Genomic DNA, 18,452 nt, shown 5'->3' with positions numbered 1-18,452 from the left:
GAAATGAGAGAATATATACACACATACCACCACATCGATATGCAAGTCCAATTACGGCACACCGCCTAGCAGAACAGCCATGAAAGCATAGCCACTGCTCATCCACCATCACAAAATATGATGGTTTCAGAACAGCTTTATATACAGTCACAAACTGCACTACACATTGAAACAGGTAAATAGCCGTTTATATACGGCCATACAACCTGTCAACACTCTTTATAACGAATTTATAATACATGAATCGACAGCAGCCGTGTATATAAAACTATATAAACGTCACGATTAGCCAATGAAAAATGACGCTACAAACGTGCAGTATTATATATTTATACATAATAACATATGATTTTTCAGGCACCCGGGGACAAAGTTCTAACGTTGGAACTAAAAATGCTACAATTTGGCTCGGCTAGTTGTGAGGAGGAAAGTATAACCATTTATGAAGGACACAGTACACGTAAGTATTTGAATGTATTTTAATGACTAACTGTGATTATATTAAGAACAAACCCACAACTAAACGTCTATTTTTCCGTTTTGATATATTTTTTCTATTCATATTCAACTGCACCACAGACAAATGCGTCGCCATAGCTTTAAACTTTAACCTTTGCATGTTTACTTTTTGGAGTAGACTTCTTACAACACGCTGTTTGTTTGTTTGTTTGTTTCATTTTACGCCTTTTTCCAACAGTATTTCAGTCATATAGGCGGGTAGTTTCCTAACCCGCAAAAAGTATAAGGACCATCATGTCTTTTATTTTTCTCGTATTTCGTTCAACAGATTAAATTTAGTTCTATTGTGTAGGAAGCTATAGGCTTACAGGCACTCTTTCGTCTAGCGCTCATTAGATTATTAATGCGACGCGTTAGCCATCCCTATTTGCCAAATTGACTTTTTTGAAAAGTAACAATGGATCACAGTTCATTTCTGCTGAATATGCCAAACAGACAGAAACGCAACACAAAACATCATCCTAAATACATAGTCAACAAGTACAAATGTTGCTGCAATGCAGCAATTGAGAAGCTCCGCGCAAAAAAATGCGCTCATTACAGATACCTTACCAAATTATTCCTACGCACAGGTCATGTTGTATTCAGATTAAGTACTATTGTAGATTTTTTCCGAATGTTTTGTAAACCATTTTTTTGCATAATTATACTTCTCTTATGCACTGTCCATAATTAAAAAGAGGGGAAAGATATTTAATATAAAAAATGCTTTCACTGATGCCTACCTGGCAATGAAAGTAATTCCATTGACTACAAACAAGACTTACAAGACTTGTAAATGTTATGTGACTTGACTGTACTGTGTTCCGTTTGTGTCACTACTGTAGTCAGTAACATAAGATGATGAAAATATCAAAGTCTATTTTTTATTATTATAATAACAAATATACAAATAGTAACAAAAGGGACTAATATTATGATTTAGTGTCCAACTTTATTTGTCATCCAATGAAAACGCTGTATTTCTGTGCGTTAATTTTCATAGAAGAACAAAAGTCGATACTATATCGAATTCGTCCATAGTCGACTTCTATTTTTTATAGTACTTCATAGAACCGCATAGTGACGTAATAAAGTGAATGATAATGAGGCCAAATAAAGGTTGACACTAAATATGTTAGTATTCATCCGTGCTGTTCTACAGAAATTAGAAACATTCTCCTGTCTTCATGTTCAAACTGCAGATCAAAGTTTCTGTTGTTATCATGATGTCTATCTATTGCCTATGCTTAATAAGGGTCCATCCGCTCGTAAGGCCACAAAATGCAGCTGTCGCTGTCGAATACGGACCCCGGACATGTCATACCCTTACTTGTTTTTCTTTTTCACAAAGTGGTATGCTATTTCACTGACGCTAGTTAAATGTAACTTTATAAACTAAAGTTTAATCATTTCAAAACAAACAATATATCAACATGTTATTATTAAACATTTAATTTCATAAATATAAATTAAAAATAATTATCAAAAGCAAAATTGTTAAAGTGTTATGCCTGAAATCTTCTTTATATTGACAAATTCATTCACTATTAGTATACTTGATATGCTGTGTGTAAATGTAGTTAAAATGTAACAAATTATAATTTCATGTACTACTAAAAAAGGGAAATAACAAATTTATAACCTAAGTGTCAAAAATCAGAACATTAATAGCTATTTATAGCTTTCGAATTCATGTACAGCAGAACTGCTTTCCGGTTCTCATTCATTAATATGACATGCTGCGAATCACCGACGGGGAAACTAATATAGAAATCGAAAGGAGTTCTTGAATGCGGATTTACTTTTAGCTTTAAATCGAAAGGATTTATTGATCAAATCCGGGCCCATGGACAAAAAATATAGTAAACACAAATAGCTCCGCGCCTGTGGGCGCGGAGCAATCAAATGGTTTCATTAAAAAGATAGTTGTGGATGCAAAGAACATAATGAAAAAAAAAGAAGATCTAGAAGAATCGATTAATAATTGACATTCGTAGAGCATATGATCACCTTCATTAGGATGCGGTTATTCGCCTGCCCAATTATTAATCGAAAGAAGGTTAAAGCATATTTTATCTACAAATGAGAAATATAAATTAATGATAATATTAAATCTCCCATTAACAACAAAACATCAAGAACTAGCTGTAAATTTTTTTAATATTTTTGTATCTTAGTTATCAAATAAATCGGAGTTAGTGTTTGAATTATATCAATTACTTGTCTAATTGGAATTAATGCAATGGATATGTTTTCATTATACTTAAATCCAAAGGTTGTAATTCTTATATTAGCATACTCTTAATGAACTACCAAATGACAAAAATCAATGTCAAAAATATCTTAATGTTATAAGAACTACTGCCGTAATACATTAAAATAATGTCCTTTAGATTGGCAATGCTGATTTTTATGGGTTTGTATCATTAGTATCGTCTGTAGTCTGTATATTTTAAACCAAGTGATTTGCATGTTTCGACGGGGATATAAATTCAACGAATTAGCTTGTTCATATTCTAAAGTGTACCTGCATTAATTACTTTTCAGAAGGAAAACCCCTCGGTACAATATGTAGTGACAGTGTTCTGGGAATTCTGCCTTATCATGCAAGTTCAATGTTTATTGAGTACAGAAATCCTCTTAAACAAGAAGGTGAACGTTTTACTATTGATTATATGTTTGTCGAGGACAACTTTACTCCAGCACCTGTACCATCAACAACCCCATCTCCAGTTGGTGGAAATAATGGTAATGCTAACTATTGTTACACAGAATTAATGAAAAAAAAATAAACATTTGTAACCGGTAAAACTATAAACAAATATTTCATAAACAAGAACATGGTAGTATACATTAGGTAATGCATTTTCTTTTGTGATAGATGTAATGTAAGCAGTATCAAAATATGAATTTTTTTTTGTATAGGATTATCATTATATTGTTTTGTTTTTAGACTGTAGTCGAATGTACAAAGGAGTCGATATGGAGAGCGACATTTTGGTATATACAGCACCTAAATACGAAAACAACAAAGATTGTATAGTTGTTGTACGTAACGATCAATTACCTAATCACGTGGTACAGGTAGAATTCGACTACTTCGACATTGAAGAATCGGACAACTGTATCTTTGATTTCTTGAGAGTTTTATCTGGAGAAAGAAATGGTATTGAAATTGTAGTTTCAAATTTTTGCAAATTCTTAAATTAATTACTATAAATCACATGCCAAGAATGCATGTGAGATTAGCAGTGCCTAATTGATACTCTTTCAAATTACAGATGCATAGTTTGTGTTATTACCCATCACTTTTTTCGTAATGTTAATTTCCCATAGGCCTCTTGGAGCTATTCTTACTGTTAATGCAAGTGTACCACGTGACTAAGAATTTTGTACTGTTACATAGGTAACGGTATTTTTTAACAGTATATAAGCTGGAGACGTGGTCTATTTTCTAAATAAAATGAAATAAAGTTGCCGCCATTTTTCTCTCGATTTATTCTAATTTTCGACAATAGGGCCTAGGGCATCACCAAAGTAACTATGACTCTCATAAAATTTAGTTCTTTGCACCCTAGAGTTCTTTTCGCGTATAAACTATCTTTTTATTGAAGAGACAAAAAGTAAACATCCGTTTTCAACGGAAGAAATTGTTATGTGAATAATAATAAGGATTATTAACAATTTTAACCAGTGAAACGTTACAGATAGAGTTGGTGACATCTGTAGGATATCATCGTTATTTTGTAAATGCACTTTGTCAGAATATTCTGGATACAGATGGATCATATTTCACAGATCATAACCTTATAAATGGGTTATTGTTTTGTTTTCTAAATAAAACACAGCTTATTATATGTTTATGACTGGTATAGATATCATCACTTGCTTAAAGAATAAAAATAAAGAAGCTTCTCAAGTAGGCATACAGTACACTTAAAACTTGCATGGTAAGGACAGTTTAGTTATTACTACTCTTGGTTTATTTTTGTTACAGTTAGATTTTGTTTACAAATTAAGTTCTTCACAGTATTTGTTCAGGGTAATAAAATAAATAACACATGGGTTTGTGTGTAACAGTAAAAATACCATCCCTCGTAAAAATACTGTTACCTTCGGCTACATCTCGGCTACCCACAAACCCATGTGTTTTTATATATTGATACTTCTACTAACACCATCGGAAATTTCCTTTATATAAGCTAAGAAGGTCGGACGCGTGATATATTTCACAGCAGATACACTGGCCGTTCTTATTTTCTCCCTTCCATATTTGCAAACCCGTACATTGACGACGTGATTTTGTTTGAAAAATCTGATAAATAAGAAACAACTTTTTGTTGAATTTTGCTCTGAAAACTATCTAGAATGATAGAAAATGGTCTAAGAAAATAAATCCGAACACAAATAGCCTTAATTCAGTCATAAGTGCTGTCCAGACTTTTGAAGTGTTGTAAATGCGACGTCACAATGCAGCACAAAACAACGCCTGCAAAAACTGTAAATGATAACGCTATTTCAATATTGCAAAACAAGAAGTTAAATATCACTTTAATTTCTCTATAAATACTCTGTATTTCGCTTGAAAAGTATAAAAATACGAATCTCTTTCATAAGTATAAGCTATCTTCGACGGAATTATTTTGATGACCCGATTCTATCATTTATTCTACAGACTCTGCTTTGCTTGGTGGACCATACTGTGGTGAAAGTCTACATGGGCGAACTTTCCTAACACGCGGTAACTCTCTTCGCCTTGAATTCAAAACAGACGTGTCATTTGCCCTCAAAGGATTTCAAGCAAAAATTTCATTCGTACCAAATAAAGGTAAAACAATTTGCTGCAATATCTAGCTGTTATTTAATTAACTACTAACCTGTTCTATTTTACAAACTGTTTAGAATATCTGCTGTAAGTATGTTTATGTTTTGTTGAACATAAATCATTTGTATTCTTTTCATAGCTATCTATTTGTTATGTTTTATCTATGAAAATTAAGTACTTTAGTGTGTTTTACTATATTTACAGAATGCAGATGCAATGGAAATAAGATGTGCATTCGCCAGGACTTTGAGAAAAAGTTAGTTTTGCCTTGAAACATTGCTGCTTTTCATTAAATCCGAACTTTACGGTAGCAAATCATATTTATAAACGTACCAAATACAATATACACGTAGATTAAAAAGAAATTCAGACAGGTCTTAAAAACATCCTTGACCAGACTATTAAAAAATGTTGTAAATCCACGATACCTTGCCCAAGATACTCGATATTGTGTTTAAATGTAAAGTTTATACATTTTAAGATGTATTCTTGGACAAAAGTGTGAGGTAAATAGCTGTCAAAATGGCGGAACTTGCATCAAAACAGCTTCTGTAGCGACATGTTACTGTCCTAAAGGTTTCCAAGGAGAAGATTGTTCACAAAGCGATGTAAGAATATCTTGTTTAAACATTTAATGTTTTTGTTTTAAAAAAGCAACTTCGATTCGATTATTCGTATTTGTATGTTATTTTAATCTTATGAAGATTGCTCATACGTGTGTGCGTCTTACTTGCGTTTGGCAGGTTCTATACATATTTGCAGCTGTGCCGTTTGTTTTACTTGGGCAGACATTTTGCATTTGTATGGCATATTTTGTACGGAGCCCCTAAGGTGACATTCTCGACACTTTTACCCCGGCATTTAATTCGTTTTTACGAAATATTAATTCGTTTTTACGAAATATCAATTCGTATTTACGAAATATAAATTCGTTTTTACGAAATATTATTTCGTAATAACGAAATATTAATTCGTAAAAACGAAATGTTATTTCGTTATTACGAAATAATAATTCGTTTTACGAAATATTAATTTGTATTTACGAAATATTAATTCGTTTTTACGAAATGTTATTTCGTAATTACGAAATATTATTTCGTTATTACGAAATATTAATTCGTAAAAACGAAATGATATTTCGTAATTACGAAATAATAATTCGTTTTTACGAAATATTATTTCGTTTTTACGAAATATTAATTCGTATTTACGAAATATTATTTCGTTATTACGAAATATTAATTCGTAAAAACGAAATGTTATTTCGTAATTACGAAATATTAATTCGTTTTTACGAAATCTTATTGAGCTTGATAAAGCACCTACTTATCTCACAAATGGGTTATTTACAAGCCTTGATCAACCTTGCGATTATATCAAGTTATTATATTTAAGTGAACAGGGTTTTTGAGTGAGAAGTCATTCTCTATCCAAAATGGTCTATTTTCCCCATTGTCAAATACATGTTCCTATCAGCAATGTTTTAATGTTTGAGGCAATCTTTTATGATATGTTTCTTTAAAACAGAAACATGCTATATTATTCCGTTCTTTTATCATATACATTAGTAAAACTAATGGGACGAGGGGGTGGGTTGGTCCAGATTTTCACTAATCTAATCAATTTAAAAAAGAATATTTCCTTACAATTTATTATTAGAAATGTCCGTGTTTCGATTTGAAGCACAGGACCACCATTTTAACTAAATTTTCCTAGCGCGTGTACTATCACGGCTGTGGCTCAACGCTATTGACAGGCGATTATTTTAATTTATGTACAATAGTGTAAAGTTAAAAAAACGTGGGGAGAACAAAAATCACTATTTATATTGCATGTACATGCATTATATTCAGTCAGGAACTTAGTTTTGAGGCCTTATTTATAACTATTACCAACACTCTTTGAAACCGTAGAAAAAATTTAATTCGTTTTTACGAAATATTATTTCGTATTTACGAATTATTATTTCGTAATTACGAAATAATATTTCGTTTTTACGAATTAATATTTCGTTATTACGAAATAATATTTCGTAATTACGAAATAATATTTCGTAAATACGAAATAATATTTCGTAAAAACGAATTAATATTTCGTAATTACGAAATAATATTTCGTAATTACGAAATAATATTTCGTAATTACGAATTAATATTTCGTAAAAACGAATTAATATTTCGTAATTACGAATTAATATTTCGTAAAAACGAATTAATATTTCGTAAAAACGAATTAATATTTCGTAAAAACGAATTATTATTTCGTAAAAACGAATTATTATTTCGTAAAAACGAATTAAGTTCCGGGGAAAAAAAGTGTAGAAAATGTCATCTTAGGGGCTCCGTAATTTTGGAATATTTCGCATGTAAAGCTCTCTTTTTACTATTTTAATGACAACGTTATATATCTAGCCAAACTTTTAAGTCTGTCAATGCTTTAACATTTGACTGTGAAGCATGATAAAGTAGTAGATCTACCTACTAGATTTGGGGAAATAAATCTTAAAGGGGTTTTATTCTTTGTTTTTACTTAGATCGATTTGTAAAGTTAAAGTTGCTTTGGTGACAATTAAATTCATGATGTTAAATGCTATTCCTATTTTTAATCATCATGTGCCAGGGAGAAAAGTCTTACCATATACGCTTTACCACCGCACCCGTAGACCGAACGATAAAGAGAGGTGAAAGTCGCGTAGAAGAATGTGAAGTTGAGGTTCCATATGGAGAGAAGAAAGATGTAAAATATAATTGGTAAGAATAGTTTCTATTTTTAAAAAGACTTTCATACGAAAACAAAAGATATTGAATTATTTGTAACGTAAACTGTTTACAGACAACAAAGTACGTCCCTTTCTACAACACTTCTCGTTCCTTTTCAAATTTTATCACATACCCTTGCCGCTTTAACGGCTCTGAAAAAAATGTATTGAACAGCCGTGCATATATTTTGACGTGACGTAATTTTGGTTAGATAAAAATACCGTCAAGACGCGCAAAATGTTAGCGTTATGCTATAGGCGAGTAAATGAAAAATGGTTCTTTTTCACTTCAAACGGTCTTTATTTTTGGTATGTGATAAATAGAATAATACATTCGTGAAAGTTTATTACACTATTTATTGAACTCGTTAAATAAAATAATATTATGCTCGCCAGAGGCTCGCATAATATAATTTTAATAAACTCATTCAATAAATTAAGTATCAAGCTGAGGCTCGCTTAATAGTATTTAATTTATCGAGTTCAATAAAAACTTTTGAACAAAGGGAGCTAATACGTGAAGCTGGGGTGAAATTAAATGCCAGGAAAAGCAAATATTTTATAAATGAGCACTTCCCACAAGATGTTGAACTTAGGCGACGCAAGATTTTTCCTGTGCTACGTAAATACAAGGGCAAAAGAGATCAATATACAGTGCATTTTAAGAATGACACGCTGAATGTTAACGGACTCACATACGATCCTGATACCGAGGCATGGTTTGATACACGACCCCCTAAACCAAAAGAAGCCAGCATCACTCAATCATCCTGCTCGAACCCCCGTTTGCAGGCTAGGAATACAAATTTAGATACCATATCCTCCAGAAATGGTTCCCCAAAATCGAATCCAATAAACGATAGAAAGGTTTATCGTGCTCAAAATTCTAGATCGTATACGTCTGCCAAGCAAAATTTAAATTTTGTGACTCCTACCAGCAACCGTTTTGATCCTCTGCGTCAACACGAGCAGCAGAATAAACACAAAGCAAACTCGCCATTAGAAGACACGGAATTAAAACGTGTTTGCGATAATGAACCAAACTTGAGTTTTATCGCCGACAATTTCATTTCAAATAATACCAGTGAAAGTGTAACTATAAACATGATTAGTTTGCCAGGTCCTCAATTAACCGGCGCGACAGTCAGTCACGTATCCACCAGTGGCAAAATCTAGGACAGGTCGGGAGATTTAACCGTGCAAATTGACACTTCGGTTACCGATACTTATTGTGAATGTGTATTACAAAATGATTTTTGTAGTTGTGATAAGAACGTTTTGGATGAACAGTCATTACACAATAACAATATATGCTATTTGAAAATACTTAATTTGAATGTATGCGGTTTATTATGTAAACAAAATTGTCCTGATTTTTGTGAATTTATTGATAAATATAACATTGTATGTTTTGAGGAAACCAAACTTGATTCTTTATGTAGTGTGAATTTTGAAAACTTTAAATTGCATTTTAAAAATCGCAAGGATGTAATGAAAAGACGGTCAGGCGGCCTTTGTCTAGGGATTAAAAATTACCTAACACCGTTTGTGCGCATTATTGAATCAGAAAGTAAACTTATTCTATGGTTTGTACTGTCCAAACAAGTAACAAAAAGTAATGATATTTTATATGGTGTCGTGTATGTGCCACCTGAATCATCTGATTTCTCTACTGGCGAACCTTTTGCAGAAATTCAAGGTGAACTTGATTCATTCAGTAATAAATATTCTTCTGTCTGTCTGTTAGGAGATTGGAACTCAAGAATAAGAAATATGAAAGATTATATAGAACCAGATTTTGACCTCTTTCATGAAAATGGTTTAGACGATTTGTATTATGAATTTCAATCAGACATGGAATGTTTTAAAGATACAAATATTAATCTTAAACGAGTCAGTCAAGATAAAAGCTGTAATAATTTTGGTTATAAATTCATAGATTTTCTGCAATTCAATAATTTTTTAATACTAAATTGCAGGACGAAAGGTGATTAAATGGGGAAAAATACCTGTAAGTCGAGTAGTACCGTGGATTATGCTGTTTGTTCCAAAAACTTACTTAAACGCGTTGAATCTTTAGAAGTTTTAGAATTTTGTCCTCTTTTGTCTGATGTCCATAACCTTATATGCCTAACGTTTAATTGGACTATTTGCCCAGTAAATGATAAAAGTAACAAAACTTCAGGTATTAAACTATGGAAACAAGAAAATCAAGGTGCGTTTATAGCAAATCTAGATACAGAAAATGTAGATTATATTTATCAGCGTCTCTGTTTGATGGAATCAAATAATAACATCGTTGAATCAGAATTGCAAAATATTGTAAATGATATATCTACTGTCTTTATTGAAAGTGCTAAAGAAAGTTTTGGCTATACAACAAGAAATAAAACATATCCCTACGAAAATAGAAATAATACACCGAAATGGTTTAATTCAGAATGTAAAAATGCCCGAAAAAATTTTCATAGATCAAAATTTACGTATAAGATACATAAAACAGAAAGAAATAGACAAACTTTAAACGAAAACAGTAAACATTATAAGAAAATTCTAAACAAATCAAATAAAGCATTTAAAAGACGAAATATTGCAAAAATTAAAAATCTAAAAAATAAACATCCCAAGCAATACTGGAAGGCACTATCAGGGGGGAAGAAAATAAACGTTAAAGCGGAACTAGATACGCTCTATAACCATTTTAAAAATGTAAACTCGCAAAATACTGATGAAGAATTTTTTGAAATTCCAAACGATATGACAGAAAACTTAAATAGGGATCTAAATGGAGATATCACAGCCGAAGAAATAGAATTAGCGGTAAAACATTTAAAAAATAATAAAGCTGGGGGATTTGACCAAATCTTAAATGAACACATTAAAGCCTCGATGCCCATTATGAAAGATATTTACGTCAAGCTTTTTAATATTGTTTTTAAAAGTGGAATTATTCCCAATTCTTGGACAGTGGGTGTCATTCAACCATTTTTGAAAATATAGGGTCTCAAATAGATGCTTCAAATTACCGTCCTATTACTTTGTTAAGCAGTATGAGCAAACTTTTTACTGCTATCTTAAATTCGTGATTACAAATGTTTTCTGACAAAAATGACTTAATCAACCAGTTTCAAGCAGGTTTTAGAAACAATTTCTAAACAGTTGATAATATGTTTGTTCTTTCTTGTCCTACCGAAGCTGTAAAAAACAATATATTGTGCTTTTGTCGATCTTAAGGCCGCATTTGATACGGTGTTGTGAAATGGCTTTGGGCAAAGTTACTGATGAATAATATTAAAGGCAACTTTCTTAATGTCATTAAAAGAATGTATGAAAATGCAAAGTCGTGCGTCTCACTCTCTGTAAATGGTATGAAATCCGACTTTTTTATATGCAATATAGGCGTTAGACAAGGGGAAAATTTATCTCCCTTGCTGTTCTCATTCTATTTAAATGACCTACATGATTTTTTCAACTCTAGCAACTTTGTTAATGGTGTAACCTGCAATAAACATGGTCAGGATGATTCATTTCTTAACTATTTAAAACTGTTTGTACTTTTATACGCTGATGATACTGTTATACTTGCTGAATCAGCACTGGATTTACAAAATTCTTTGCACTTATATGAGCAATATTGTGATATTTGGAAATTGCAAGTTAATATTTCAAAAACAAATATTGTTATTTTTTCTAAAGGAAGACCAAGACAATTTACATTTACTTTTAAAGGAGAAAACATTGAAGTTACAAACGATTACAAATATTTGGGTATTTTATTTAGTAGAAGTGGTTCTTTTTTAAATGCAAAGCGTGCTATAGCACAACAAGCTACACGAGCAATGTATTCCCTCATAAAGAAAGCAAGAGATTTGTTAATGCCAATAGATTTGCAAATAGAACTTTTCATGAAAACTGTTAAGCCAATTTTGTTATATGGATGCGAAATATGGGGATATGGAAATTTGGACATAATCGAAAAAGTACAATTAAAATTTTTGAAATTTGTTTTAAATGTTAAAGCAAGTACACCTAATAGTATTATATATGGTGAAACTGGAGTTCAACCATTGATTATTGATATTAAAACAAGAATGATTTCTTTTTGGTCAAATTTGATTTACCCCAAATCTAACAAATTGTCAACTACATTGTATTGTTTATTACTTAGTCAATTTAACAATTCAAATACTGTACAAAAGAATAAATTTTTATGGTTAACTAATATCAAAAACATTTTAATTTCATGCGGCTTAAGTGGTATTTGGACGCACCATGAGTTTCCAAACACCAAATGGTTAACAACTACTGTAAAACAGAAACTTTCTGATCTTTTCTTGAATGATTGGTACTCAAATATATTGAAAATTCGAGCAAATGTGCAAATTATAAACTTTTTAAAACAAAATTTGAATTTGAGAAATACTTAATAAATACACCACCTAAATACTTAAGATATATGATAAACTTCCGAACAAGAAGCCATAGACTCCCTGTAGAAACTGGATCTTGGCATAGAATCCCATTAAATCTTAGAATTTGTACGAAATGCAACAATAGTATTGGCGATGAATTCCACTATCTTTTCGAATGTTCTTTTTTGTTAGGCACTCGTAAGCGCTTGTTAAAAGCAAAATATTACAACAGACCGAATATCATTATTTATAAAGAATTAATGGAAAACAAGTGTTTTAAAAAAGTGGAATATAGAAAATTTTGTGAATTGGTCAAAGAAATAATTTGTTTATATAGTAACTGAAAAAAAAAATTGGGTTAAACAATTTTGGTTATTCTCCCGTTGTTACTATTGGTGAGAAATATCCTGAGAAATATCATGTATTTTTTTTCTCTCTCTTCTTCTTTTTTTTATTTTCCTTATTTATATTGAAATTACACACAGATTTAGCAGGTTTAAAATATATCATGCTATATGTACAATTATGTATGATTGTATTTGTTTTTTTTGTATGTTTTCTTTTTCATTCACTGTTTTCGAGAATGACGCTATAAATTAGTATAGACACAATTATTTATTTCATAGAATTTCGATCTTTCCAAGTGGATTTATGATTGATCGGTGCCTCGATTTATATCTATTGTATTATTTACCTCATGTTGTCATGTATATATTGTGCATGTCTTGAGTGAAATAAAGATATTGTATTGTATTGTAATAAATTAAGTATTAAACTTACACTCATTCAATAGCCTCTATTCATTTACTGTACTGAAATATACGATTTAAATTTCTGATAACGGATAACTTTAAGATTTTTAAAGCTCAGTTATCGTTTTACGCTTTGTTAACTGTATTATTTGTTATTCGAATGTATGCGAATTTAATCGATAAAATTATGCGTTTATCAATTAAATTTTCCTACATTATTGTGTCTTATAAACTGAAAGAACGCCCCACGTAATAGAAAGACAAATTTAACAACTGAAGTTGTCTTCTGGCCTCACTAAGTTGGCATTTTCTTTTCTTTGATATAATTAAATTATAAGGTGTTTTTTTATAAGATAATACTTGTTATTGATTATAGCGTTTAAACTTATTAACGATGATAATAACATCAAAATTAATACACATTCTAAAAGGCTTTATACTATACCTTAATTGTTAAACCGATAGGGTGATCCACAGGGATAAGACACTTTGATCTGATATTATCCCATCCTGCTACCCCACCCTCTCCCTTCAGTCCCTAATACAACCCCCAAAAATATAATTAAAAAAGTCAATTTCCTCTTTTAGTATTCATAACATCAATAATATTGACACTATTAGAAGAAGAAGAAATAGTTTATTTCGGTCCTTATACATTTACAGTATCTCGTTACATACAATAATAACAAATATAATAATTCTGTGATCACATGACAAAAGCAAAGAAAAAAATAATAAGAAGAAAATAAAAAGTTTTAACTGATAACATTCTAGAAAATTTGTTTTCAAACGGAGAACAGACAGCTGCAAATAAAGGAACAAAGAACATCACAACATCATTATCATTCATAGAAATTAAAAATTAGACAATGTTCATTATACATCTTTTGTATTAGTTTTACAAGGGTTTTATCTTCTACGTGCTTTTATTGCTTTGATTCTACCCAAGTTTACATTCAATGTCATAACTCAGCCAAAAGTATATATTTTTAAAAGACTTGTTCTCGGTCAATGCAGTATAGATATATGTATACAATAACATCTTCCATATTAAAGCAGCACGCCTCTAGATTCATGTTAATTTTCATAAAATGTTTGGAAATGTATTTAAAAGTAAAATAATGTGAGGTGAACAAATAAAGTAATTTATATATTGCAATTGGTACTTACAATCCAGGAATATTAACAAAAAGGGGTCAACAATTGCAAAAAAGCCCTTACTGTGTGAGTAACGCAGTAAAAATATGGAGGTAAAATAAGTGCAGTGCAAAGAACAGTAACTCTTCCTTGCCTTATTTTGGAATTATTGAATTTTGAATTTTTTCCAGGGACATAACTCTGAAACTACAAGAGGTGTACTTTCCTGTGTCCAAAACCTATTCGGGGAGCATCACCCGGCTCAAACCGGGCTCTTGTTTATTTTTTATTCAGATCGTAGGAAATACTATTTTTATTTGTTAATTTGCTACATATTTTATATTTATTATAATGTGATTTGAGCTATTAGTGGTGAAGGTGTTAAGGGTACTTTCAAAGTTTTGGAAACTTATTGGCCACTTTTAAAAATTCGAAAGGGTATTTATTGCCCAGAGTTCGGAAACTAATGGGTCACCTTTTCAATAGGATTGAATACTAGTACTAGATTTATTTAGGTTGACATTTGTATGAAAGGCATATTTATTTCGGGAAGAATTGAGTTCATTATTTCATTATTATTGCTGTACCTAATAAGATTTTATTTGTTTTCATATGCCCGGCGACCTTCGGGACGTATAATAGAATTGCGTTTTCCGCCCGTCTGCACGTCCGTCTCTCCGAAATATCATCTGGGTACTTGTGACTACATATTTTCCCCTTCTTTTAAATCATTCATCACATACATTTTCATATCGACAATTTCCTTTATGTAGCTTAATTGAACAATAAAAAAATGGAGCACCCATTCTCAGATTGATATTATTTAAATTGACAAGAAATCATTTTCATGAAGAAAATCCCGATCTCAAAAACAAATTTTAATGAAATTGAAACAATATAAGAGCAACAAAGGTGAATTCGTTCATTGTGTAGAAGGCAAGTCTATGGTCAAGCTGAAATGTAGACACACATCTTCATCGATGATCATCACTTTTCCGTGTAAAGTTATGGTTATGGTTAATGGTTATGTTATGGACTATATTTGAATCGTATATCTCTTTCGCCTCTTCTTACACATATTGTCAGTACGACAATGAGGATCATAAAAGGAAAGGAGTTGGACAAGGCACATGCGCTAAAACCGATGTACTTTAATAAATAAATTTGATTTGACACGTTTTAACCATTCTTAATTCAGTCAGAATTGATAGTAAAACCCCGCATAACAAATCGTTCAAGCTGCAGTCAACATGTAAAAAGTAAAGTTTCTCCCCTTGGAAATTGGCGGCAATAATGTAATAATTCGTCATTGACAATTACAGGATGACAGGTGTTTCATTGCATCATTTAAATCGAATATATATTTTCATGAATTAAAAGTAAGAAGAATCTACTTGTCAATATGTATATTGCTGTTTATCATGTGTGCATGCCTTATGGTATGTCATGATAACATTGAGACTCAACCTGACCTAGCCCTGGACTGGTAGTTTAACGCAGCCCATGCTTAAGCTGTCGTCGGTCGATCAGTTGGATTATAAATTATGTATTATATAGCACCTACTGATTTGTTTAAGTACGTCATTGGGGACAGGGATGAGGCTGGCCACTTTCCGGTAATTTGTACATCTACACTACATGGTATACAGAGAAATGTCGGCATATTATCTGCGGACGGAAGTAATATTATTATATGGGTTTAAGTCGAAGGAGGGTATGAAACAATCGTTTGTCGCCTTATTCTCATTTAAATTCAATACTGTTAACAATACCGCCGTATAAACACATTTACGGATGTGTCGTAGTTCAAAATTTCACCATTTTCGTGTTTAAATGGCACATTCAAGTTCCATCCATGATTCAATCAAACCAAGCCTTTAACATTTTCAATTTTGTCTATTTTAGCGATTTTTAGGGATTCCTTTTTTTAGCTCACCTGTCACAAAGTGACGTGGTGAGCTTTTGTGATCGCCTTTTGTCAAACGTCCGTCGTCAGTCCATCCGTAAGCTTTAACTTTAAACGACATCTCCTCATAAATCGCTAAGCCAATTTCATCCAAACTTAATAGAAATGTTCCTTTGGTAGTCAACTTTAAAAATTGTTCAAAGAATTTGATTTTAAGTAGAACTCTGGTTGCCATGGCAACCGAATCTGTTTGCCATGGCAACCGAAAAAACACATTAAACTATCTTCTTTTAGAAAACCGAAAGAGCTAGAGCTTAAACATTTGGCATGAAATATCCTCTAATCAGTGTCTAAATAAAAACCCTGGGTCTAAATAAAAGCCCTAGGGTCAAAATTGATCCCGCCCCGGGGGTCATTGATTTTCCTTATTTGTATATAGTAAAAACTTAAAAAAGCTTCTTTTAAAAACCCAAAACAGGTAGGACTTAGATATAAAGCATGAAACATCTTCTAACTGGTGTCTATCACATATGTTCAAATAAGAGACTTTGGGTTAAAATGGGCCCCGCCCCATGGGTCATTGAATTTCCTTATATGTGTATAGTAATAACTTTAAAAAATCCTCTTATAAAAAACCCAAAGAGCTAGAGTTTAGATACTGAGCATGAAATATCTTCCAGCGAGTGTCTACCGCGATTGTTCAAACAAAAGCCCTGGGTCAAAATTGGCCCCTCCAAGGGGGTCATTATTTTTCCCTATACGTATAAAGTAATAATTTCTCATAAAAACCTCAAAGAGCTACAGCTTAGATATTTATCATGAATCATCTTCTAATGGGTGTCTACCAAGTTTGTTCAAATAAAAGCCCCTGGTTTAAAATTGGCTTTGGCCAAGGGGTTATATACAGGTGAGCGATTTTAGGGCCATCATGGCCCTCTTGTTCTTTGTTAATGAGTCTTTTCCAATCGTATGCAATCGATTTGGGTCTCAGATCCAAATATTCAATTCGGCATAAATAATCTCCATCCCCTTTGTTGGACGAAATTTGTGTTGTATTATGCATTTTTAGATTAATCAGTCATACATATTTTATATAATTCAAATGAATGACGAACACAATGTTGAACAGATACATATTTTTATTTCATACCGGGAACATTAAACATCACATGATTTATAAATGTTGTTTGACAATATGCGAGTCAGCATCGGATATGCTGTTCATATGTCGGATATGATTAAATAGTTTTCTATTTATAACTCATTACAACTTACTGATTTTGTAACACGCTTTGTTGACATTTTATGTGGGAAGTTGCCATATACATACATATGATATATTTATAGTGATATATATATATACTGATTTTAAAAGTCCAGTTGGAGTTCGATATTGAGAGTTGTACAGCGTTGTACTCTTATGTAGAATTAAAGTGTAAAAAGTTAGTTCTGCGTTTTTCTTTCCCATACAACACTGCATTTGTGAATAGTAAAATGCAAATTTTCAAGGAAGCTTAGGGCTAATAATGAAATGGACGATCTTGAGGCGTATAAACAATCTAAACGCGAATTTATATCTTAATAAAAAATGTTTATCAAACCGATTGCAAACGGGAGCTTATTCTTATAAGAAATGACCCCAAAATGTACTTCTAATACTTTTAGAAGAAGTGATATTTCATGATAAGACTGGTATAATAATTTTTCTCAGTTGCTAAGCAACACTGATGATCTTATCGGATGGATGAAAATTTTCCGAAAACAGTGATAACGGTGTGCTGAACGAGGGCGTAACAGAAAATAAGGTATTATCTGCCATAAACAAATTAACATCCTAGGAATCGCCAGGTTCGGTTATGTTAATATGTTAAATTTGTTAAACATTCACAATAATACTATAACAAACGTAAACTCGTTTGTATGCCCCGGGCCTATATTAATTGAACAGTCCGTCCGTCTGTCCGTATGAGGTTAACCTAACTCGGCAAGTTGGATTTTTAGCTCACCTGAGCTTGCAATCAGGGTGAGCTTTTAGGATCGTTTAATATCTGTCGTTCATCCAAAGTTGTTCGTTAACACACTATCGGTCACATTTTTGCCTCAATCATCATCAAACTTTATCAGGGTGCTTGTCTAGGTAATAGGTCCGATGTCTTTGAAC

At 31.8% G+C, this 18,452-nt stretch overlaps 1 protein-coding gene across 1 annotated transcript in view; it reads left to right on the top strand.

Moving 5' to 3' along the window:
- The window catches only part of LOC132730094 (uncharacterized), a 59,459-nt gene that overhangs the window by 15,670 nt on the left and 25,337 nt on the right, over positions 1 to 18,452 (top strand). The window contains exons 6-12 of the mRNA XM_060715948.1: positions 358 to 460; positions 3,049 to 3,249; positions 3,455 to 3,667; positions 5,177 to 5,329; positions 5,531 to 5,582; positions 5,808 to 5,934; positions 7,946 to 8,076. Of these exons, the coding sequence (XP_060571931.1) occupies positions 358 to 460; positions 3,049 to 3,249; positions 3,455 to 3,667; positions 5,177 to 5,329; positions 5,531 to 5,582; positions 5,808 to 5,934; positions 7,946 to 8,076 (980 nt within the window). The remainder of the gene's footprint in view (positions 1 to 357; positions 461 to 3,048; positions 3,250 to 3,454; positions 3,668 to 5,176; positions 5,330 to 5,530; positions 5,583 to 5,807; positions 5,935 to 7,945; positions 8,077 to 18,452) is intronic.

This window comes from Ruditapes philippinarum, unplaced genomic scaffold, assembly GCF_026571515.1.
Source record: "Ruditapes philippinarum isolate M1 unplaced genomic scaffold, ASM2657151v2 ctg1326_1_1_1_1, whole genome shotgun sequence".
NCBI classification, from domain to species: Eukaryota; Metazoa; Mollusca; class Bivalvia; order Venerida; family Veneridae; genus Ruditapes; species Ruditapes philippinarum.
Note: the sequence above shows the minus strand (reverse complement) of the source record. Positions and strands in the feature narration are given on the sequence as shown.